Here is a 24,477-nt window from a genome sequence, read left to right as displayed (position 1 = left end):
CATCAGGATTAAGTCTGATCTGTTTTGTCTTTGTCCGAGGTTCTTAACAAATTCGGGTCCAAGATACACTTCATCAATCACGATAAAGACGTAATCTGTCATTTCTATGTGACCATATCTGGTCAAAGTGATTTATCTCCTTGATTAAGTGCTATCACTAATATCATACTTTTTTGGACCCCGTTTCCCTCGAGTGTCTTTATGTGCTTTCTGGGGTTCATCAGATTTAAGAGCTGACCTAAGAGTCGGGCGCACTCCGCTCCATGAGAACATGCAAGTGAGGAAACGCTGCCACTGTAGTGTACCCCTGTATGTGTGTGAAAAGCTTGACCTGCAACATGAAGTTTAAAGAATAAGTCAGTGTGTGTTTGTTTTGGCACTGCGCTCATATCATTTTACAGACCCAATCAAAGTATGAGCTAAATAGAAAGGGAAAATAAAAGAGCTTTTTATTGGATCAGGCTCCCAGACACTGCCGAGGGAATAGAGGCCTTTGTGCAGCTTTTTGTTCTCTCATCCTTTGGTGTCTATCTTCAAGAAACTAGTGCCTACACATATCCCACACAGCTAAAAATGATAGAGCTGATGAAACTCTGTGACCTGATATGAGTCACTGCTGGTGTGTTGTGGTGCAAAATCTAAACCATACTCTGGCCAATAACTTCCAAAATCCTAGAGAGAGAGACGGAGAGGAATGCTGCAGCGAGCAAGTCATCTGAGGACACAAGCATGCGTGTGTTTTTATGGTGTGAGAGAGAGGAGCGTGGGGATGTGTGGTGACTACCTCAGTCAACTGAAAGCACACACTGCTAAACAACAGCCAATAAAACTATACAGTACAAACAACAAAGCATATGCATTCACACATCATAAACGTGCGTGCACACGGATAGCCGATAGCGCTTCAAAACAATGAGCGAACTGGATGATTGAGGTCTTAATCAGACTATAAAATATAGAACTGAGCAGCGGAAAGCACATCCACCCGCTGGGTGGCTTGTAACGCCTTCTTCACCCCAAATTCTGACATATATGTGACATAGAAAGGGTAGTCTTAGTTTTGAAGTGCATGACTGGAGGTCCAGTAATCCTTTAGAAAGTGAAGTTATTGTAGTCACATTCCTACATTTGAATAAATCAAGGCATTACTCTACTGAGTGTGAACAAATAGGTTGTTACTTGCATTACGTTCTTAAGCCTCTAAAGTCTCTTCGTTGGCATAATATCTATGGAAAAATCTCCTTCGTCTTATTCTGCCTTCAGTTCATGCCAGAAATTTCTGAATTATGAGTAGAGTGCATATGACTGAGCCAACCAAGTGGCGAATATAACTCCAAAAAAGTCTGAATTTAAGGCTGTAGACTTTATTTTGACAGACTTTTGACTATTTTTACTACCAACGTTGGAAGGAAGAAGCGATGTGGTCTTCAAACTCAGGGAGCTGCGCTGGTGGAGGCCTATTGTTAAAGTACCGGTGAGACGATGAAATACGGCTGGTTTGAGCATTAGTTCCATGAGTTTCGAAACTCATCAGATGCCAAAACACTGCACACAGCGGTTTATAATACTATGAGGAAGAATTTTACAACTCTGGGAAGGTATCAAGGTGATAATCATTTTATGCTCTGTTTAAACAATCGCAGGGTTAACAGTAGACTGACGCTGTTCCTGTTACAAAGCAATAGACCTGTAATGTGTGCACGTATTGCAAGAACCACAATTATTTTAGGGGATAAAGCAAAAGTAATGTGATGAATAGTGTAGCTACTTGGGGTCATGTGGAACTCATTGCCTTAAAAAAAAAAGAAGAAGTAAATAATAAGGTGTAATTTTCTCGTAATGACCCCCAACAGTGAATATGTTTAGCCTCCATTCACATTTTAGAAGGAAAAAAAACCTCCATTGGCTATTACATGAAAACACCTGTCCTAACAAAATAACACAAAACAGTTTAACCACCAGATGGGCAGCGTGAGAAAGAACTTCCTTCCCTTAAGTCTTGCTTCTAGACAAACATGATGAAATCATGAATATGAAATGATGTGTTGGTCTGCAGGCGTCCATATGTGGCCTGCGATGGTCATACAGAGACCCGGCTCCGCTTTGATCGAGACTCGCTCGGATCTCAGCGGAAAGAACAGAGAAACAGGAAGGGCCCTCGGGCCGAAACATCCAAGACGGAGACGGAGGAGGGGAGAGGGATGGACAAGGGCAGAGACACGGGGAGGGCACAGAAAACATCCGAGTGGATGTGTTGCTAAGGGGTGTGAGGGCTGTATGTTTCTAATTAGTGTATTATTATTACAGCAGGTGACGATCACACGCCAAGATATGCAGCAAAACACCTGCAAAGGCAGGGAGGAAGAAGACTGCTAGCTAGTAAACACAGATGTAAACAATGCTGGATTTAACACACAGAAAATCTGCATTGTAAATGTTTATGAGGAAGGAAATGTATTAATTCAACACATTAGTTAAACCATAAGGATACACATAATGTGTTTCGCTAAGCAACATTAAATGTAAACATAACTTTTGATTGTTTACAATAAAACTTTACAAGCCCTTTAAATACCTAATTCTACCAAAAGTAAACAACGGCACCGATACCACTTTATGGCAGCGTGACGTTAACCCCCCGTCACCATCTTTTGGGTCCTATCGCACGCGCTCACTCTCCACCTCTCTGACGGTGTGGGCGAGACGGGGTGGTGGTGCACCCTACCCCGCGGGGCCGGGATCCCACCTCAGCCGGCGTGCGTGCGTTTGACTCCTTGGTCCGTGTTTCAAGACGGGTCGGGTGGGTTGCCGACATCGCCACAGACCCCTGGCGCCTTTTACGTGGGCCGAGCCCCGCCCTGGGGGCACGACGCGGTTGGCCATGGCCCCGGGAAGCACCTTGGCCCCGAGCCTTCCCAAGCCGACCTAGAGCCGGCGGCGGTGCACAGCCTTGTATGCGGGACTCCCCAGCCTGCCGTGTGTCGCTGACACCCTCCAGCTGGCTGTTAACGAGGGTCTTTTAGCACAGAGAAGTACTCGGTATCGGTACTCGGTATCGGCGAGTACCCAAATGTAAGTACTTGTACTCGGTCTGAAAAAAAGTGGTATCGGTGCATCCCTATTCGGTATATACCTCTGGCTTCTATTGCATTTTATTTCACCAGTTGTCTCTTTCTATGGGTCCCATCTAGATGTCCTCAAAATAAAGGAGAAGATGGACATGGGTGTAATGGTTGTTTGCCAGGGCAATGTAGCCGTCATGAATGCTGCATTTAGCGAAATGCAAAAAAACACATCAGTCGCCACACTTACAGCGGCAGTGCAATAGAGGATATGAATGTGACATCACCGTACACAGAAGTCACCATGGTTCACTACCCTGAATGGGAAACATTCAGCATCTGCCGGATGCAGTCACGTGGAAATACAAACATCGAAAACACGGCTCAAATGGTGATGAGTTTTTGTGGAAGCATTGTGCAAACAGATCCAGCAAAAAAATTAAGACATGTTTTTGTTTTTTAAGGATGCAATGCATGAAGAGATGCAAAGAAACAGTATCACTGCAGTTTAGTGAGATCATTCAAATCCTGGTATTGAAACATTCATTTGTGCACCACATTTTTTAACATAAAACTCCATTACTGTTATCCAGCCTTTGTTTTCAAAGGATTTGTACTTTATGTACCAAAGCTATAAGTGGTTTATCATCTACAGGATTAATGATTGTATTCTATCTTCTATTTAGTTTACTGTGAACTTGTTCTTACCTGTCCATCCTGACCGACGTGTACCTGGTGGATCTGGAGATTTCCCTGAAATAGAGACATAGAGTGACATGTCATGTCAAAAGCCTGATGCCATATTATATACACACACAATCATTTAGCTGTTTTAACCAGCAAACATTAAAAACAATACATCTCTTTGCTCCTCTATTCGCTTTAACCTGCATGGACTACAGATTACTAAAAACCTGCATTGTCACAAGGTGATTCAAGCCGTTAAACTGAACTCTCGTGATAAACGTGAGAAGTGCAGAATGACATTGTCAATATCTGAGTCAGAATCAGAATCTGTTGGGTTTGGCAGAGGAGTTTTTATACATGATGACATAAGAGTGAGAGGTGGAGGCGATGTCCTTGTGTATACGTCACCGATTGTGTCATTTTTGGCTCCATCAAGACTCTTGTAAACAAAAACAGAAACCCGTTCGCTAAGGCACAAGCAATCTCATCGAGATGCAAAGACCATCGTAAAGTCTCTGAACACCCACTGTGACGTTTACAAGACCACATAAGAGAGGACATCATATAAGCCATATTTAGCCGGCCCCAACGTTCAGTTGTTTTCTCTTGCTAATTGTATTTGATGTATATATCAAATGCTGTCGGAGCTGCCATATGGCCAGAGAGCGGTGTAATCTCTCAAACAGCTCATTTCCTTTTCCAGCACGCTAAAACCGACGCCTTTGATGAAAGTGGCCCGTTCCTAATGAAAACATATTCTATGAGTGGCAGTTGGGAGAAGTGGGATTTTGTTGCTAAGCTTTGAACTCCAAAAAACAAACAATATCATGGAATAGGAAGGAGAGGGGAGAAAAAAAATCTGGGCTCAGCCACAAAGAGCAGGAAAGGCTTTAGAGCTTTTCTGCCTCCAACTCACTCCGTCTCTCTCACTCAATCCTGCATTTCTTCCTCTGAGTGTCCTTTAGCACAACTCAACAGGAAATGAGAAAAACACTTGGTCAAGGTGTCAATTGCTTTTGCGTAAATGTCAAGCTGTCATGCATGTGTGGCACGTATCATATACAGTATGTGATTAGATGTGTATGTGTGTACATAGACTGGCGCCTTGAAATAAATCTCTCTTCCACATCCTCAAAAAAATCACTAGCACCGCTGCTGATGTGGAAATTCCTCTTCAGCAGTCGGTGTGGTTTGAGAGTTTTGGATTTTGATTTCAGCTGGCGGGCCAATGCTGCGTGTGCATGCAGAGTGCATGTCTGGTGGGGGGCATGAGACATCAGGGCATTACGTGGAAACAAAAGTCAAAACGCCATGCAAATGCAGCCGGATATATATATAAACATCTGCTTTTGCTAACATTCACTAATGACTTAAATGCCGTCAGGTATTACTCGGGTGCATCATGCTTCACTGGGATGGATGGCTATTTGCATAGACAACCAGAAACATACAGGACTCAAAATACACAAATGTTTAATGACTCTTGCCGAACGAATCTGACAGATGAAAAACAATAGTGTGCTCTATTAAATCTTTCTTTTCTTTCTTTTAGAAGCAGACTCGCTTCAAGTCTCTAAAAATGTGAGTTGTGCAATCACAAATTTGATGGATCATTGGGAAATGGCTGTGGCTAAAAATTTGAATAATTCTTCTTCCACAAAGCTGAAGGGGGATCAACCCTAGTTTTTTGAAGAAACACTTGGCGAGCTTTCAACGTCACAGAGAGCCTTATCAAAAGGAAACTGTAGCTTTGTAGAGTAATGCGTTGGACAGTAGTTCTCATTATTGGCCCAAATGATGTGAACGAAACTTAAGCCTGCGCAATTGGAATGTATTTATCTAAAATGATATGTCTACAAGCATCCCTGTGTTCTCACCAAACAAGCTTAATGAATGATTCAATTAATGCAAATTAATTAATTAACACCATTCACTAGCTTAATAAGAACACAAGTCATGTAGAAATTGGGGCGATCCAGGATGCATTTGCTGAATCTACTTGCTCACACAGATATAACAAAGTATTTCAAATAGCCAGTCAAATGATGAATGTCATCATCAGCTAGTCGACCACTTTACAAAACAGACTTCCAACACAACATTCCCACACTACGGTAGACAACATTAGTTTTCTTCCCAGTAAACCATTTCTTACTGAAGCATGACTTCACTGTAACAACTATATAATATCGTCTGGAGACAAATACTCCTGACCGACGTGTTTGCTAAGAAATGTAATATATCAGGAAGAATGACAAGAAATGGAGTGGCTGGTTATTTCTCTTTTCTCTCTCTCTCTCTCTCTCTCTCATTCTCACACAAACACACAAACACTCACCTCACTGTCCTGTGTGATCTGCACCTCCTCTCCTTGTGGCACCTGGGCAATGTGCAGCTGACCCTGTGGAATCTGAGAGACACAGATGAAGCATGAGAGATGGCTGAAGCTGGAACAATTACAGAAATATGATCAAGAAATCTGCGACGGCATGTTTCCTCTAACCCTGAACAAAATTCTCAACTACAAAGAAATCTACATATAATTATCATACAATTACAAATGGTCGTTAAAGGACAGGTTCACAAATTTCCAAGTCTATCTTAAAAGGCACCCATATGCAGATTGAAACTGGTTTTGCCTGCTGTAATCATTCCTCCTCTTCATACTGGCCATTAAGAAATCCATTTCTAAAGCGGGGGATTAAAATCCACAGTCCTTGTTTTGTACAAAAATGAATTCAAAATCTTATAAGAGGCTTCAGTAGTGGAATGTAAACAAATCAAGTTTAACCCAACTTACATTGAAATCACAGGAAGGGGGGTAGGAAGGGATGTCTTAATGGCCAATGTGAAATACAGGAATGATTACAGAAGCAAACCTGTTTCAATGTTCATATTAGGGATGTCACAGGAAACGATACTTCAGTACCAAGTCGATACCAAAATTGTGAAAACACAACGGTATTGGTTTTTCTACAGTACTGCAGGTACCGTCAGGGCTCCAGACTAACGGCGTCCCGTCATCCTGTCAGCGATATCAAATGTGTTTGGCACACAGTAAACTCACTATCCATCCTATTTTTTCACTGATAATGGTACATTTCAAACTACAAATCCTTGTTGAAATCAGCAGGAAGGGAGATAGTCAACATTAGCTGTTAGCTGCTAGCTGTTAGCTCCCTGCAGGATTGTGCTGCTTATAGGCTGCTAACAGCTAATGTTAGCTAGCTCTGATTTCAACACGGGAGGTGCCATTGGCTGTTTTCGAAACCGCATACTGCATACTACTGAGGAGCGCAGTATGCAGTATACAGTACATACTGCATACTGCGTTCCTCAGTAGTATGCAGTATACAGTACATACTGCATACTGCGTTCCTCAGTAGTATGCAGTATACAGTACATACTGTATACTGCGTTCCTCAGTAGTATGCAGTATACAGTACATACTGCATACTACTGAGGAACGCAGTATACAGTATACAGTACATACTGCATACTGCGTTCCTCAGTAGTATGCAGTATACAGTACATACTGTATACTGCGTTCCTCAGTAGTATGCAGTATACAGTACATACTGCATACTACTGAGGAGCGCAGTATGCAGTATACAGTACATACTGTATACTGCGTTCCTCAGTAGTATGCAGTATGTGACAGTTAAAGTGATGTATTTAGCAGTATGCTAGACGAGGCTTAAGCCTTCAAACCAGCTCTTAAAGCACAGGACAAAAAAACTAACTTGTACCACTATTACAATATTATCAAAAAATACAACTTTGATTTTGTTGTTTATGTTGTGCTTGTTTACTTTATAAGATACTGCAGGTTTAAACTATTTATTCTGACAGCTCATAAAGAAGTCCGACAAACAGGATCATCAACGAGGAGAGACGGGAAATATAAAACATTCATCCACAACGTTTACTTTACTCAAACTGCTTTTTCAGTTACAGCAAAAGGACTGATCTCCCTCCAGATATTAGAGACATGTTAAAAAAGTGTCATGTTGTCTCATCAGGAACCTCTCTGCCCCGTCAGAAGCTGCTCTTTCCCTCTCATCTTCCCTCGCCACTCTGCTGCTCTGCAGCCGCTCTGTGAGCGTCACTGGCCGGCTCTCCAGCGAGCTACGCCCGCGGGTGATTGTGGAGCTTTTTAACTCGAAAAAAGGCAAATAAACACAGGTTCCTGTTAATTTATAATGGACATCTGTGTTGTGATATTTAAACAAACTATCCGTCAACAAGGAAATCAAAGCCTCTCGTCTACAGACCGGTCTCTAGAGAGCTCCAGCAGCTCATAGCGGTCTCTGAGCGTGACTACCCAGCTTGCTGGCAGCGACCCGGGCAGGCGCTCGCTGGCTGTCACGGTATTCTGTGGAGCTTCTAAACTCCGACAACGGTGGAACAAATGTTCGATTCGCCATCTAACTTCGTAAAACTGCCGATATTAATAATCTACACAGTTGATTTCTCGCCTCAAAAACGTTCAGAAGTGAATTTAGTGTTGAAATGGCTACAGAAAACGTAAAAAAAGAGCAGCTTCTGGCTGCTGTTTTTATACCCGTAGCCTGTGCTGTTCCGCCGCTTTGCATTGTGGGATACAGTAGGCGAGATAGACTGGTCCGATGCAGACTGGAGAATTTTTCCAAATCAGTACGTCATCCGGGTATTTCTGGCATACTGTAGATTTTGCTTTTGTTCGCATACTGCATACTACATACTACATTTTGGCCAAATCAGTACGTACTACTAGTATAGTATGCGGTTTCGAAAACAGCCCCAGATTTACATTATGATGCGTTCAGGCTCTATTCAGTAATGATGAATGAGTATTGGTCAAAGGTCAATTCTAACATTATGATGCGTTCAAATGTAATCTTGTAAAATGTAGTTTTTGGTGAGAACTTGAATAAATCCAGATGTTTGAGAGAGATGTTTTCACAGCGATATAAAATAGATAATAGAGAGGGACCAGCTGAACTTCCTAACAAAAGCCAGCATGCAAACAGTTATAAAGAAGTTGAAGTAGATTGGATTTGTTTTTTACCGTGGTGTCAAATTGGTGTTGAGAATCGAGGAATCACTCTGGTATTCGTATCGACTACTACATTTCTGGTATCGTGAAATCCCTAATTCATTGAGGGCATAAAACTATTGTTCAAGACAAACTTGAAAAATTGTGAACCTATCCTTTAAGCTTTATTTTAACTGTGATGTACAGAATGTGATTAAAAATAATGAACAAGCAGCCCTTTTGTGGTACGTGTAATCCGGCAACAAATTTAGTTTAGTAATTATCAGATGACGGTTGCACTGCTGAGTCACAGCCGGTAAGTATCCTTGATTTCCCCTGCTGTATTAGCAGCACTCATAAATTTCAGGCTCAGCTGCACCCTATAATACTCTAAGTGTCGGGAGGGTTATCACTGCACACCGAGCTCCTGAGAATCATTCTCTCCCACTCGTCCTCCTTCTCCCAAACTTCTCTTCCTGCCTGTCCGCCCTCCATCTTTTCTGTCTGTTCCTTCCTTTCTCAGACGAGTCACCTATCATCAGAACCACCAGACCCATGCATCATGTAGAAACCTATTAACAGCAGAAATACTCAACACTGTAAATTATGAGGTAGTTTGTGGCACTATTATTACATATAGGGTGTGTACCAATGAGTAGAGGTGGAGCCTCACATCTTTTAGTTGGTAACACTGACTTTGCATCTCACACACACATGCCCTCGCTGCACTTAGGAAAAAAAAAAGATTTAATTTCCTCATGAAAACCCCTCATGACAAAAAGTGTCTCACAGCTTGTGTGTATCTGTCACCGGCTGTTTGGCTATACAGCAAGTAAACAAGACCGAGCCAAGATGAACTCGCTCAATGAATAACTGTAACCTCAATGACAAACCTTGAACTAATAAAGGGCACTTTATCAATGGGATCAATTCCACAGACAGAGAGTATAACTTCAAAACTCAGATATCTTCAAGACCTTCAACAGGTCACAGAGTTTAATCAAATGATCGGTACCTCGCTTGTTCAAATTAAGTCATTTGGGTGAAGATAAGATATGAGAGGTCCAGTCACTTCCTCCTTGTCAGCCCACCCATAATGCTGCAGTCAGTGGGCCTGACTGTGACCTTTGGCCATAGCAGATGTACAAGGTCATTCAATTCCTGAAAACGCCTTCATTGACATAAGCTGCAGTGTATTTCTGCAGAACACTGTATGTGTCACTGTGGTGGGTGGAATGATCTTTCCCCCCTGCTCTATGGGAACCTCATATGACAGCAGCGAGACTCTTACTCTCTCTGTTACAGAATACTTTGTTGTGTGTAATGTTTGCTTATGGATTCAGATAAAAGATTGAAACTTGAAATGTCTGATACTCACCACCTGAACTTGTCCATCCTCGCCAATACGGTGGAACTGGACTTGTTGATTGGCAAGCGTGTAGTGCAAGGTCTGCTGGGAGGCCGTCTCAATCTGGCCCGTTTCGTCTGCCATGCCTCCCTCTGGTTAGGAAGACAAACAGTGTGGTCATTTGTGTGCTTGTGTGTACAGTGGAAGTAGGTCAGGAATACATTGCAAATGATTCCAGCAGCACATAAGCAATGAGGACGAGGTCTCTAAGACACAGACACAAACCGACACACACCCAAGCATCAAGCAAGGGGCCTTAGCAACATCTTGTAAAAAAAAAAAAAAAGCTGGCTGCTTCCTAGGCCATCTGCTGGATGATGCTGTGTTTATACTTTATCAAACACCTAAATACACAACAAGGACTCTCCAGCTAGCCATCCAAACACATTCAGGCTCTAGCAGCCAAACACAAACTCCAGGCCTCAGTCTAAACACCCGCTATCACACCAGCAGCCTGAAACCCCTGCACAGGCCCGTCTCATCACCCATCGCAGCTCCAAAACAACCAAAAGACCTCAAGAAGACACCATGTCAGCAATCAAAGACAGCAGAGCGCTCAGTGACAGCGGAGACAGCATCAAAGGCCACTAAATAAACTAAATCACACCTTTTCTTGTAAGATGTCACAACGCATCGTGCAATAAAAAGACCATTTGGGAGGACTGAAAGGATTTTAGGTCATTTCTGGTAACAGACCTCACAGCAGTTAACAGTCTGACTACTTTGTTCAGCATGAAATAAAGGAATGTAGCTTCAAATGATATAAAACATACAGCACATATCTCATACACCTCAAAAGTTCTGTTTTGTGTTATGTTGCTTTGAAAAGTACGTCTGTCTCCCATCTTTGGTTATTACTGCTATGCTATTATGTAAATAATCCTCGGTACTTTTGTTTGCCAGACGAGGAAGTGAGAGCCAGGTGGCTTGAGGAAACTACAGTTTTGGTCTGAGCTCTCCTTGCTTGGTTCACTGATAAATAATGGTTTTAAAAGCAGAAGAATTGCCTTGTTCCGGTCCATTAACATGTAATCTGATTAAGGAAGGAATGACTGTTTGGTGTGTGTGTCTTTGCATGTTTGTGCATGCACCATCTGAACTAGTGTTTGTGTTGTACACTCGGGGGTGTGTGTGGCCTGAAAAGGAAGGGCCTCACAATCCAACCCTAGTGTGCGCTCACAGGATATTTGGGTTTCCCCTGCAGTCTTACTTTTCCCTGGTCCGAGGTGAGAGGTGATGGCTCACAGGGACAGAAGGACAGCAGGCATTGTGTGCAGATTACAACCATCTGCAGCAATACGCACTCTATCTGCATTTGGGTTCAGGTTTTAAAATAGCTTTCATATGGTTGATGAAATAAGACCTGTATGAGTTTACTGTGTGCGACTGTGTTTGGTGACTATTTACATAAAGTCATTTTCCAGCATAAAAAGTAACCAGCACTGAGAGAACAAGGGAACTTTGAATCATTTATCAAAAAGGCCAATGAGTGAGAAAAGGGCGCAAATAAATGATGTAACTTGGTAGTTTGCTGGTCATGCCAAAATCGATTGCACCAAATCTATTTGGACCAGTGTACTGCTAAAGGAAAGCCTCTAGGTGGACTAACCAGTAACATTTTATACATATGACTACTCATTGTAGGGCTGTGCAATTAATACAATTTCAATTTCAATTTCGATTTTCACTTCCAACGATGATGAAAACAAGATAATCCACATACAGTAAAACTATTATTGTGCCGCAATGTGTCTCGCAATGATGCTCTCGTTGTCTTGTGTAATAAATCCAGCGCACCCCGTGACTTTTTTGCTGTGTCATGTTTAACAGAGCACAAAGTTCTTCATAGATCTAGCCTCTTAATTTTTCTCTCAAAGTGCACCAGATTGATGCATTTAACTTTACAATGTAGGCTCCGAAAATGTTCTTTCTAAATGCATGATGTTTCTAAAGTCAATGAGTAATCATGTTAAATAATTATGATCTCAAGATTGACCAAAATAATCGTGATTATGATTTTTGCCATACTCGAGCAGCCTTAAGTCATTGGTGGCTATCCACAGTACATTTTGGTCACAACCATAAGAAAGCTATCGCTATCAAGATGATAAAGTCAAAGGGGCCGACTGAACTGAGAACCTCCTCCAAGTTTGCAGAAAGAAAACACTTCTCTCTCCATTCCTTTCAAATTGGTTGAGCAACCGCTTAAATTCACAGTTCAGAATTAAAGAAAAACTTCCATAACTAGTTCCATAACTACAAACCAACTAATGTAACATGCCGTTCCACTGAAATCTATCCAAACTGAACACAGGGATGGTGTCATTGGCCTGTAAGCAATAGAAACAGCTAGGGCTGCCCCCTCTTAGTCGACGGTCCTTTTGATCTTTGGATTTCTTAAGTCATTAGTCCTTTTTTATGCTTTTTTTTAGACTCATTTCCAAGAAACTAATGAGCACATCTCTGGTAAACACCAGATTTAAAGTGGTGCTTTTGTGTGATTCTTAGTGGAGAAACTCAGTTTTAGAGATCTGTCGATTAAATCAACTAACAGTTTAGTCGACAAAATCGTATGAGTGTTAGTCGACTAAGAATTTCTTGGGTCGAGGACAGCCTTAGAGACAGCAGCAGCTGTCTCTTTTTATTGGGTCTATAGTTGATTCTCACAACTGTGCACCTTGTTTGATTAGAAAACAGCCGCAGAAACGTGGCAACGTTATCAGCAGATAAAGGTTTCAGAGAGTGCAGCCAGGTGGGTATTAGTTTTCACAAACCAAAGAGATAAATGTTAATGTGCTCACTCCCAAAGCATTTCACAAGAAAGGTGGCAGGAGGTTCTGAAGTAATTGGATTTCTTAAATACAAAGATTCACAAGCTGAAAAGGTTGACTTTTTTTTTAACATGATCTTGCATTTAACTTGTTTTACTTATTCTCTATATTGTGATTGGCCATATGTCCTGGCTTTTGCTGGCTTGTTCTCTGATGTATTTTTCCAGATTATGTTTGGAAAAAGAATGATATGCAGTAAATAAGCAACTGTAAATTAGGTTTTACCATCGAAAAAGGATGCTCGTCTTAGATTAGAGAACTATATATAATTTTCTTTATGGATTCAACGCTCTTTTTCTCCGTCTCTGACACTTTTGCTCTTTCATTGTGTCACTCTCTTTCTATCTGGCTGTCACGTAACACGGAGTTTTTATACTATGTCTGAATCTTAAAGCATATTCAGTAGTTTAAAGACAATCAGTTGTCCTTAGTAAGCACATTTATGCAGCAAAGTGGACAAATAATTAGCTCTAGCCCTCACTGTGTATCTGAGGTGTGAATATGAAGTTGTTTTTAAGTATTTTTCTTGAGTTCAGCAACGAGACAACATCCCATATAGCATGTGCCATGGTCCTGATGTCCAGAAAGTTATACTAATACATTATTTACAGCCCCCCCCCCTCGATAAATATCTGTGATTTACCTGCGCCTGAACTGCGAGGTGTGCGTTTGGAGAAGCTCTTGACAGCCAGACTCTGGCCGCGCTGCTTGCGTCTCCAGGCGGTGCGACACTTTGAGTCGATGCTTTGCTTGATGCGATACCAGTCTGACTCTGTGATGCCAAATTTGTGGAACAAGTGGCCTGTCGGAACAGAGAGGTCAAAGGTCATAACTTACTTACTGTATAAATAATCAGATTCTGTTGGCTTGGTTGTGAATGGGTGTAACATATCTCAAAATGTATCTGTGCCTAGGCTATCTTCTAAATGCTCCTTTCATTAATGTGCCTCCTCTTTTCTGTTTCAGTCGTGCAGGAAACTAAATAGTCTGCTTTGAGCTTGTAATACAAGACATTAACAGCCAGGATAATTCACAAGCAAGAATATCACAGTCAGCCGCACATCTTATATGTGTTTTATAATTAAATGGGAAGGTTAGATCTTAGCATAAAGAAATGTAAGTTGTAGGCTTGTTGGTAAACTCTTAACAGTGTCAGCATACTGCCGCATATAGCCTACATACAGACTTTGTAATAACACTTAACGGATGCAAAAATTAGAGGAAATTGAATGCAAACTGTCACAGCAAAAGAAAGCAACAGACCGCTGCAATAAAATAAGATATAGAGTGGACAATGAGCTGTGTGATTGGCTATATAGGACACGGTGTTTGAAATAGGGCCACTTCACTGAAATCAATGTACATGTTTATGAAAACTGAAGGAAACAACTGTCCTGATTCTGTTTACTTCTGCTCCACTTACCCCTTGACAAGCAGTGTTAACACAGGCTTGTGACTGTCCCTCATCCCTCCCTCGGTGGAGATCTGAGGAGGTGAGACTGGATGCAGCTGTATTTAGTGTCTGTCTACCTCGGTGTTCTGAACCATTTAAAAGTGGGTGAGCTGCTTGACAGCTCGTTTCTACATAAATTAACAGTGAAGCTGCAGCCTGAGGGAAGAGAATGAGACAGAGGGGGAGCTGAGGGGTACCTGTGGATAGTGGGATGGCAGTGTACAGCAGCCCTTTCCCACCTGATGGGTCCTGTACAGGCAGGCAGGGCTCATGTACCTTCATTCCTTTTCCTTTTTTTTTTCAAGGCAGGCAGAATGAGTCACCGAAAAGTCACCTGGCTCTGCTCCAGCCTCTGCATACCTCTATGTATGCCATGGGGGATATCAACTAAAACCTCCTGCAGGGGGCACAAGCTGCACTCTGAAGGAAAGGCTGAAGCTAGCATAGCCCCTCTTCACACTGCAATGAGAACCATATAAATATAGCATACAGCCACGGGACTTTCATAAATATCGTCTGGCTGCCATCACAACCCTGACTCTGCTTCATCAGGAATCAAAGAGTTCACTGAATTGAAGGCGACTCCATTAGGATCCTTCTACCAGACATGTGCTTGTCATTTACAGTCTGGTATGTTATAAAATGTGTTGCACATTAATGTGTGTGTGTGCAATGATGAATGCATGTTGTTGTAACCCGCCTTGGGAATACAGACTTCAGTCTATTTCTGTGTTCAATTCGATGGCTCTTTGTAATGAAACGAAGATGAAATGTGGGAAGGTCTCAGAGAGTTCATATATTGCTGCAAGGGGGCAAGGATCTAAACCCCAGCTGAGCGAGACGTATTCGTGTAAATTAAACTGTGCCGAGATAATGTGATAATCATGAGAGAAACAGTGGTTACTACACACTGCCTTGGAGGTTACTAGTGGGCCATTTTGCCAAGTAGTTGATGGTACATAAAAAGACACCCCTTTTTGTAAACTGGCTTGTCATGGAATAATGTTTACCACCAGGTCTACCACCACTTTGTCAAAAATCTCTCACAAAGTGAAGCAGGTGGCGTATAACAGATACACTTGTTAATAATACTACATGTTTATGATGCAGGAGGACTCACAGCGAATGCCATAGATCATGAGCGGGTCCAGCTGCTTCTTGCCATGTTTGCCCTGGCCAGAGAGGTTTGACATGGCCTGGACCTCCCGATGGAACAGGTAGTCTAACAGCGTCAGTGCCATTTTCTCCGCCGTGCGGCAGTTTGTGGTGATATGGAGCATGTCGGCTGGAGACACTGGGCAACGAACTCGCATCTCTGGGTTGTTCTCGTCTCCCAACCAGGTACCCACTGGGTAATCATCTGGAGGAAAAAGGTGAGGGAACAGTTATTCAAACACAGTTAACACAGCTCTCTTTCAGCAAACCTGTAGCCTGTTAATAACACTGAGATCCTGGGCAGTATGTAAAGTCTACCTAGTTTTCCTTCACAGGTTGACAAATACTACACTGGTACAGAGCCACTGAGATACTTCATGTAATACAATAGCACACCCTTGTGGCAGTAAATGAGAAGTAGGTGAATTGTGGGCAAAACTGTGTTATTATGAAAGATATTAAAAAGCTGAATAGGTGGTTTGGCTGTTTGCTAACAGCGTATGTTAGCTGTTAAATCCACCACACAAACAAATGCACAAACAAAGCATGAGACATACTGTTCTGGACACCACATGGTACCCGTCGAGCTAATGCTGACAAACAGCTATTTAATGGTAAGTTAACCCACAGCTGCAAATAAAGGATTAATAGTTTGCCTTTGAAGAGAACAAGAAACTTTCCAAGAAGTCCATTGAAAACAACAAAACCAACAATGACAGCAAATAGCAACACAGGAACAACAATGTGGACTTCATTTAGGTTTGCACATTTAGAAATTACCTATTCTCTATCTGGCTCAGCGAGAACCGCTGAGCTCAGCTACTGGAAACACAAATGACCAATCAGAGCATTTATTAATACAGTCTGACACATCAGCACAGTTTGCTTTCCATTCCATATGGACACCATCTGAAAGAGTCACATTGGCCACGTTAAATAATGCAATGCAATCTTCAATCAAAAACAATTAAAAGCAATTTTGCAGCAGCTGCGGCTCAGGAAGTCAAAGTGTCCTTAGGCCTGATGGTCAGACCAGAACCTGCATGGAAGATCACTGCTAATAGTGCTATTATAGTGCATAATAATACTATTCGAGATTTACCACAGTGATTGGCTTCCAGGTAAATTCAGAGTGACAAGTGTAATGGTGTACATGCGTACGTGAGGAACGAGGTTTAAAATCAGTGAGGTGGTCCTTAAAAATACGACCTTGTCTTTACAGTAACATTGTCAATATAGGCAAGGCAAGGCAAGTTTACTTATATAGCACATTTCAGACACAAAGACAATTCAAAGGGCTTTACATAAGCATAAACATACAAACAAAGTTGAAACAGAGAAAATAAGACAATTCATAAAAGACAGAAAATAAATCAATCAAAATAAACAGTAGAGATTTGGTAGATTTAAAGGATTTAAGAGGTGAAGACGTATAAGAATGTAACATCGTTAAATGAGCTCCGGGAAAGCAGTGGCAAACAGAGAGGTTTCCTTGTCAAAGAATAGATAAAAAAGAACAAAGGGTCGGCGCAGACCTCAAGTGTTCTGGAAGTTTATTCCAGATCTGCGGTGCATAAAAACTAAAAGCTGCTTCTGCATGTTTGGTTCTGACCCTGGGGACGGCGAGTAAGCTACTTGGTGAAAATTGCTACTAACAACCAACTTGTTGCTTGCTTGTTGACTGTATTGTATAGCAGAGGGACCAAACTAGGGGATGTGTGAAAAGTATGTGATGGAAGGTGCGGAATCAACTCCTTAATTAGGATCCAATAAGTGATGATGGAGGCTCACTTAACGATCGATTAAAAAATAAACAATATAGCAAATATGTTCATTTCTATCCAGCGACTACAAGGGAACAAGAGCAATACCATACATGGTAAATAGCTGCATTTATATAGCACCTTTCTACCTCACCGGACAAAGCGCTTTACAGTTTGCCTCTCATACACCCATTCACACATATTCATACACCGATGGTGCCGGGGCTGGGGGGAACACTTTGACATGCAGACCGGAGGAGCCGGGGTTTGAACCGCCAACCTTGTGATTAAAGGACGACCCGCTCTACCTCCTGAGCCACAGCCGCCCCACATGTATGTGTGTTTCTGTGTGTAAATCAGCAGTGTGAAGTCATACCTTCCGAATTGAGTGTGATGAGTGTGACATTTTGGCCATTTTGCGCATTGCTGGGATTGCCACCATTAGAAACCGTGTCACTGGCCTCTGAGCCGCTGTCTTGTTCTTCCTGACTCTCCTCAGGGCCCGGCACCTTTACCAGGATTGTGTTCTGACGCTTCCTGGTCACCGTGCTGAAAAGAAACACAAATTTGCAATCAGTAGGTCAGTACCATACAGACACATCCTGGCAGCGGCCACCTTGTATGAGGAATTCAGATTCTTTACAGTCCTTTTGCCTGGACTGAAAAACTAGGGGAATGTGCATTTGATTACTGTTTTCAGGAAAGCAAACTCATCAGGAGTGAAAAATGACCTTGTGACAGAAAAACTAGGTAATTTCAAGTCAGCTTCTGTCATTTTCAGAGAGCTTGGCATTTGCCCCCCGTCACAAGTGTTCCATTTAACTACATCATAAGTAACATAGGTCCATGTTACCTAAATGTCTACACTGTGGTCCCATATTCCACAACAAATTGTTTAAGCAAACTGTTTGTTCATGCAGGGACGGTTTTATGATTTCACTTTAAGGTGAGCTTAGCCTCTCAAACCGAAACCAAGGTATCCTATTCAAAACACAAGAAAACCTGTCAGCACTGCAAATGGACAGATTATACTGGGGAGGCTCTTCTCTCTCTCTTTGTACTGTCAACCATAAGCAAACAATTACACGTAACTCTAGGATTAAATATGCTAATGTCAAAGGCTGTCACTTGTGTTGGATTTTTTCTCTCCATATTACTCTAAGGCTGAGTGAGTGTGTCTAATCTCATCTGGCAGCTGTTGCTTTGTTCCAGTTTAAACAAAAATGTATGTCCATCCATAGAGAAACATGGATATTTCTATAAAATATAAGGCCACTAGTGTGTGTAATGTGTGTGCAATGTGTGGTGAAAGGATGCATATACAGTCAATATAGCACACTAAACATTTAACAACTCATCTCAACAACATACACCTTTCCCCCACAAGGCATCAGTGGGGCTGCATTGCAAGGGACACTTGTGTGAGATAGTAGGATAGAAGAATTGACATCAGCCTATCACAGAGGATTCATTTACTGGAGTAATTACTAACATTACAAGTGCATTTAGACCGGACTGCAGTCTTACAGATCTGCACATAAGTGACCTATTTTGGATTCAAAACAGTGACTTTTGCCGAAACATGACAAGTTTGCATGCCTGTGTTTTCCAATAACGACCCCAACATTGTTTATGAGACGCTGTGTTGGGAAGGATTTGCACATTTCTGACCTCAGTCGACACTTGGAATACAATATGAATGTGAGCCACTCACTTGCTGAGCAGGTTCTCCAGAGGGGTGTCTTCTTGGCTAGTGCCCTTCGGGTGTTCACTGCTCACTATCACATTTGTTTGAGGAACAACACTGAAGGAGAAGTTCAAATCAGAATGGTTAACTGGCACATTGTATGCAGACTTTGCAGTCTAAATAAGTCTAGGTAATGTGGTTCTGCTAGCTCCTGTAATCACAATACAGCTTTATAAAATGACTAAAAGGACAATTTCTCTTCATTATTAAAAGACTACACCTACTTTAGTCTCAGAATTTTAATTAATCTACATTTGACTGCACTCTGAATGGAGATGATGTTCTATTGGTGCGGGTTGGCAAACACTTGTATTTTACCATCGCACTTTGTTCCAAGTTTGAGTGGCCCCCTGAGGAGACCCTGCAACCATAGGAACCTGGATAGGACTCTTTGCACATGGCACCATGCTGTCCAGTTTGCGTCCAAGGGCTTTGCATGTAGCATCCAGAGAATATAACTTTGATTCAATCCCCTCCAGTCGCTGGCTGATTGATGCGGTGAAAGAGACCAACAGGTTCTGGAAACACAAATGATCAGATTTAGCATGTGTGACTTAATTCACAAATCCTTATATTTTAAACATATGTACAAAAAAAACATGAGCTTTGGACAGTGTCCATTATACAGAGCTGTTACCTTAATAAAATATATGTCTTGGTTATTGTTGTTGTTGTTATTCTCCTGGCTGTTGCTTAATTTCCTCTTTTTCTTCGGAGGCTTTTCTTCATTGTCTTCATGATTATCCAGCGTGTCTGGCATGAATCAAAAATAAAGACACCCTCAAAACGACAGCTGTATCTGATGATACCAAGTCCCAACCCCATGTAGTGTTTATTATGCACATTTAAAATAATACAGCTGTACAACACACACTAAACGTAAAGTTAACTGACACTAAAACTTCAGTTAGGTGAAAATTAGCAAAATTGTTACTGATTAAATGTCCCATGTTTAATAATGCTGCACTTGCCTAATATTGATTAATATCTGGTCAAAAGGCCAGAGAATGTAAATATCCAGCAATTAACTATACATTGAGTAGAATAGCTATAATACAACTACTACTACTAATAATAATACGTTTTCATATTGTTTCAGAAGAATCTTACCTGTCTGGTCATCTTGGTTAAAGTCCTCCACCGTTATTTGCACAATATCATCCAACTCTTGTTCCGACATTGTTCACTGAAATATGATAATAGGAAAACTTAGTGAACTTTACATGACAGTAAAATATTTCTCAGCAGACTTGCTATTATAAAGCTAAATATCTTTCTGTGTCTGTTGCTACCTCGGCATTAATGATAGATAGATAGTAACTTTATTGATCCCGAGGGAAATTCAAGTTTCCAGCATCACAGCTCCACAGTGCAAACATATTAGTAAAAAGACACAAGTAAGCAATACAGAGTATAAAAAAATATACCAGATATAAAAATAACGAGATGAAGAAACTGTTCAAAATTAATATATTGCAGGGTAACAACTGAGATACGGGACTAATAAAAATGTAAATATAATGCATATAGTAATATAATATAGTAATGGAGGATTTGCACGACTAGTTCTCTTATTTTGATTACATATTTTTAAAAACATATACAGTATTTAACAATTATTTCCTTTTACTGACCATCTATGTCTCTCAAGTCTCTATAAATGTTGTATGCTATATGTAATACCAAATATTGTTATGCAAGTCTAAGTAATTTCTACATGATTTTTGTGATTTATTTGAGCTTTCATCCGAGTACATATGCATCTTATGACATAAAAAAAATGAGTGAAACTTGAATTTTACAGCTTCTAAAAATGGAGACTGCAACATGTGTAGGCCACTGTAAAACAAATATACACCCAAGACTACTAATACTGATGCATGCTGCTGCCTTATGGAATAATGCACTGATAAAAACCTTCATCTTACAGTTTATGGAATACATGTAAGGATGTATTTTTAACTGACTCAAACAGGAATGCATTCATTGTAAATGTGTATGGTTACAGCATGCACAGAGCATATGTCCTCAGAGAGAGAGATGTCAGATGCAGACAGGAGTGACAGTAACAGTGTGTGTGTGTCTGTGTGTGTGTGTGTGTGTGTGATAGTGGTGTGTCGGTCACGAACGAGTCGGCTCTTTGAGCCGGCTCTTTTAAGTGAACGATAAGAGCCGGCTCCCATCCGAGAGCCATTTTTTCTTTAATTAATTCAATGCAGAATGATAGGATAATCTTCTCCGCGCCACAGGCACTGACTGTGACTGAATATTGTGTTATTGACGTCCGTGCGACCAATCAGGTGATGACAGACAAGGATCATACCATCAAGCAGGGAGGGGCAGGGGTGCGCGGCGCGCTGAAAGTCTACAGGTACAGAGCAGGAGGAAGAGGAGGAGAGAAAGAGAGAAAGGAGTGCGTTGCGTTGCGGTGCAGTGCGGTGCGCGAATAGCAGACAAGATGAGTGACAGTCTGAAACGAAGCAGCATGTAAAATTATGGTATTCTGGAAATTATAAGGTTTAGTATACTTAAATTGAAAAAAATAAGTGATATATCTGCACACATATTAATCATAGATCAAAACTGTGCTAGGCAGACGTGGTAAAATGAAGAGCCGTTTGGGAGCCGAAAGAGCCGGCTCTTCTTGGTGAGCTGAGCCAAATGATCTGGCTCACTAAAAAGAGCCTGAATTCCCATCACTGGTGTGTTTGTGTGTGAGAGACTTTAAAGACGTGATGTGCCTTCACCTGGTCGATTCCTCTCTAACCTCACATCTATGGGAACAGTTTAATCCAGTATAAACACAATACAGTATAAAGGCAATGATGATATCGGAAAGCATGAGATTGTGAATGAGAACAGCTGACTTGGAACTGAACATCTTATTAGCCGATGTTAGCTTCTTGAGTTAGCTCTGGTAGTTTGGGGGGGTTAGAGTAACAATACAGCTCTTTTAACAAAACCCTGCTTCTCTAGATGACTAACTACAACCATGCATATATCATGCACAATGGCAACGTACTACCCTGTTAACTACGGTTAGATGCTTTATTAGCTAGCGTAGCAGCTAGCTGGGCGGGGTGTGTTGCTGTGCAGTAGCTAGCTGAGTAGCTATAGCGGCTAACGGTACAATCACACAAACTGATGTAATAAACTGCCAGCTTTGACGTGTTGACTACGCATTTACATCATTTAATTGACTGTCTCCCAGCTAACGTTAATACTTAACACGTACTAACGCTAGCTAACTGTGCTAGCAAGAGCAGAAAACATGCTAGCTAATGCTAAGCTAAGGCTAGCTTAGCATTAGCTAACGTTAGCTTAGCATTAGCTAACGCTAGCTTAGCACAACTACAACATCAGATTTGCGGTGCGTGTCTAAGCTAGCGTGGTGTTAGCATGCTAGTCAGGCCTAAAGGCCGCCCAAATGTAATGAGATAGAATCCTAAAGTGTTGTGATGAGAGAACTATTCAATGTGATGTGTAGAGTCAGCTTCTCTCTCTCCCGCTGCGGGCTCACGACACATGTACCGCGTTAGATCGGCTTATATTACCGTGTGAATGATGAATTCTCGTGTTGTTTTGAAGAGATTCCGATAACGGCGTCGTTCCTCGCGAGAGATGAGCTGCTGGTTGGGTTTGATCAGCTCACATTCACATGGAGGAGAGAAGACCACTGGTTCAGTCTGCAGGCTGCAGAGGGACCCAGAGAGCAGCCTGCAGACTGCACACAAAGAATAAGCCAAGTATACTTTTTTATACTTTTGTTAAGTATATCTCTGATATTGTTATTCTTTTAGGCACTGGTGCTAGAAAAATAGTACTTTTTTTATTTTATACACTTGAACTTGTTGTAATTTTGTTGTATTTTTTAGCAATCTCTGGCACAAGAATTTCCTTCTGGATTAATAAAGTTCTATTTTATCCTATCTTATATGTACATAAAAAGTCAACTGAAAATATTGAAAGTATATATATATATATATATACATAATACAATGGCATGCTGTGAATTGTATTTGAATGACATTTGTCCGACATTTTTCCAGATCTTTTTTTTCAGACTTTTTTCGTCCAACGTTTTTCAGATCTTTTTTTTCAGACTTTTTTTCAAATCTTTTTTTTCAGACTTTTTTGTCCGACATTTTTCAGATCTTTTTTTTCAGACTTTTTTCGTCCAACGTTTTTCAGATCTTTTTTTTCAGACTTTTTTTCAAATCTTTTTTTTCAGACTTTTTTGTCCGACATTTTTCAGATCTTTTTTTTCAGACTTTTTTTGTCCGACATTTTTCAGATCTTTTTTTCAGACTTTTTTTGTCCGACATTTTTCAGATCTTTTTTTCGGCCATTTTTTCAGACTTTTTTCATATTTTTTTCGGACTTTTTTTGTCCGACGTTTTTCAGATCTTTTTTTTCAGACTTTTTTTGTCTGACATTTTTCAGATCTTTTTTTCGGCCATTTTTTCAGACTTTTTTGTCCGACGTTTTTCAGATATTTTTTTTCAGACTTTTTTGGTCCGACATTTTTCAAGTCTTTTTTTCCAGACTTTTTTTGTCCAACATTTTTCAGATATTTTTTTTCAGACTTTTTTCAGAACTTTTTTGTCAGATATTTTTTTTCAGACTTTTTTTGTCCGACATTTTTCAGATATTTTTTTCGGACATTTTTTCACATCTATTTTTTCAGACTTTTTTGTCCGACATTTTTCAGATATTTTTTTTCAGACATTTTTCAGATATTTTTTTTCAGACTTTTTTCAGAACTTTTTTTTCAGATTTTTTTTTTCAGACTTTTTTTGTCCGACATTTTTCAGATTTTTTTTTCCAAAAAAGTCTGAAAAAAAAGACTTGAAAAATGTCGGACCAAACAAGTCTGAAAAAAAATATCTGAAAAATGTCGGACAAAAAATTCTGAAAAAAAAGATCTGAAAAATGTCCGAAAAAAAGATCTGAAAAATGTTGGACAAAAAAAATTCTGAAAAAAAAGATCTGAAAAATGTCGGACAAAAAAGTCTGAAAAAATAGATGTGAAAAAATGTCCGAAAAAAAAGTCTGAAGCAAAAGTTCTGAAAAATGTCCGAAAAAAAAGTCTGAAACAAAAGTTCTGAAAAATGTTGGACAAACAAAATTCTGAAAAAAAAGATCTGAAAAATATCCGAAAAAAGATCTGAAAAATGTTGGAAAAAAAAAGTCTGAAAAAAAGACTTGAAAAATGTCGGACCAAAAAAGTCTGAAAAGAAATATCTGAAAAATATCCAAAAAAAATATCTGAAAAATGTTGGAAAAAAAAAGTCTGAAAAAAAAGACTTGAATAATGTCGGTCCAAAAAAGTCTGAAAAAAAATATCTGAAAAA

The 24,477-nt window shown here is 40.6% G+C and overlaps 1 protein-coding gene across 2 annotated transcripts in view; it reads right to left on the bottom strand.

Annotated features, from left to right (window-relative positions):
* Positions 1-22,838, bottom strand: part of banp (BTG3 associated nuclear protein) — a 41,545-nt gene extending 18,707 nt beyond the window's left edge. Inside the window, exons 1-11 of one of the 2 annotated variants that reach the window (XM_074634230.1) lie at positions 22,678-22,838; positions 20,234-20,309; positions 19,761-19,876; positions 19,442-19,641; positions 19,091-19,180; positions 17,753-17,925; positions 15,579-15,818; positions 13,649-13,807; positions 10,145-10,266; positions 6,088-6,159; positions 3,771-3,815 (exon numbers count right to left, since the gene is read on the bottom strand). In XM_074634230.1, the coding sequence (XP_074490331.1) occupies positions 3,771-3,815; positions 6,088-6,159; positions 10,145-10,266; positions 13,649-13,807; positions 15,579-15,818; positions 17,753-17,925; positions 19,091-19,180; positions 19,442-19,641; positions 19,761-19,876; positions 20,234-20,303 (1,287 nt within the window). In that variant the 5' untranslated portion in view covers positions 20,304-20,309; positions 22,678-22,838. The other variant, XM_074634231.1, reaches the window with a different exon arrangement.
* Positions 22,839-24,477: the final 1,639 nt, after the last annotated feature.

The sequence above is a fragment of the Sebastes fasciatus genome, chromosome 4 (genome assembly GCF_043250625.1).
Source record: "Sebastes fasciatus isolate fSebFas1 chromosome 4, fSebFas1.pri, whole genome shotgun sequence".
Lineage (NCBI taxonomy): Eukaryota > Metazoa > Chordata > Actinopteri > Perciformes > Sebastidae > Sebastes > Sebastes fasciatus.
Note: the sequence above shows the minus strand (reverse complement) of the source record. Positions and strands in the feature narration are given on the sequence as shown.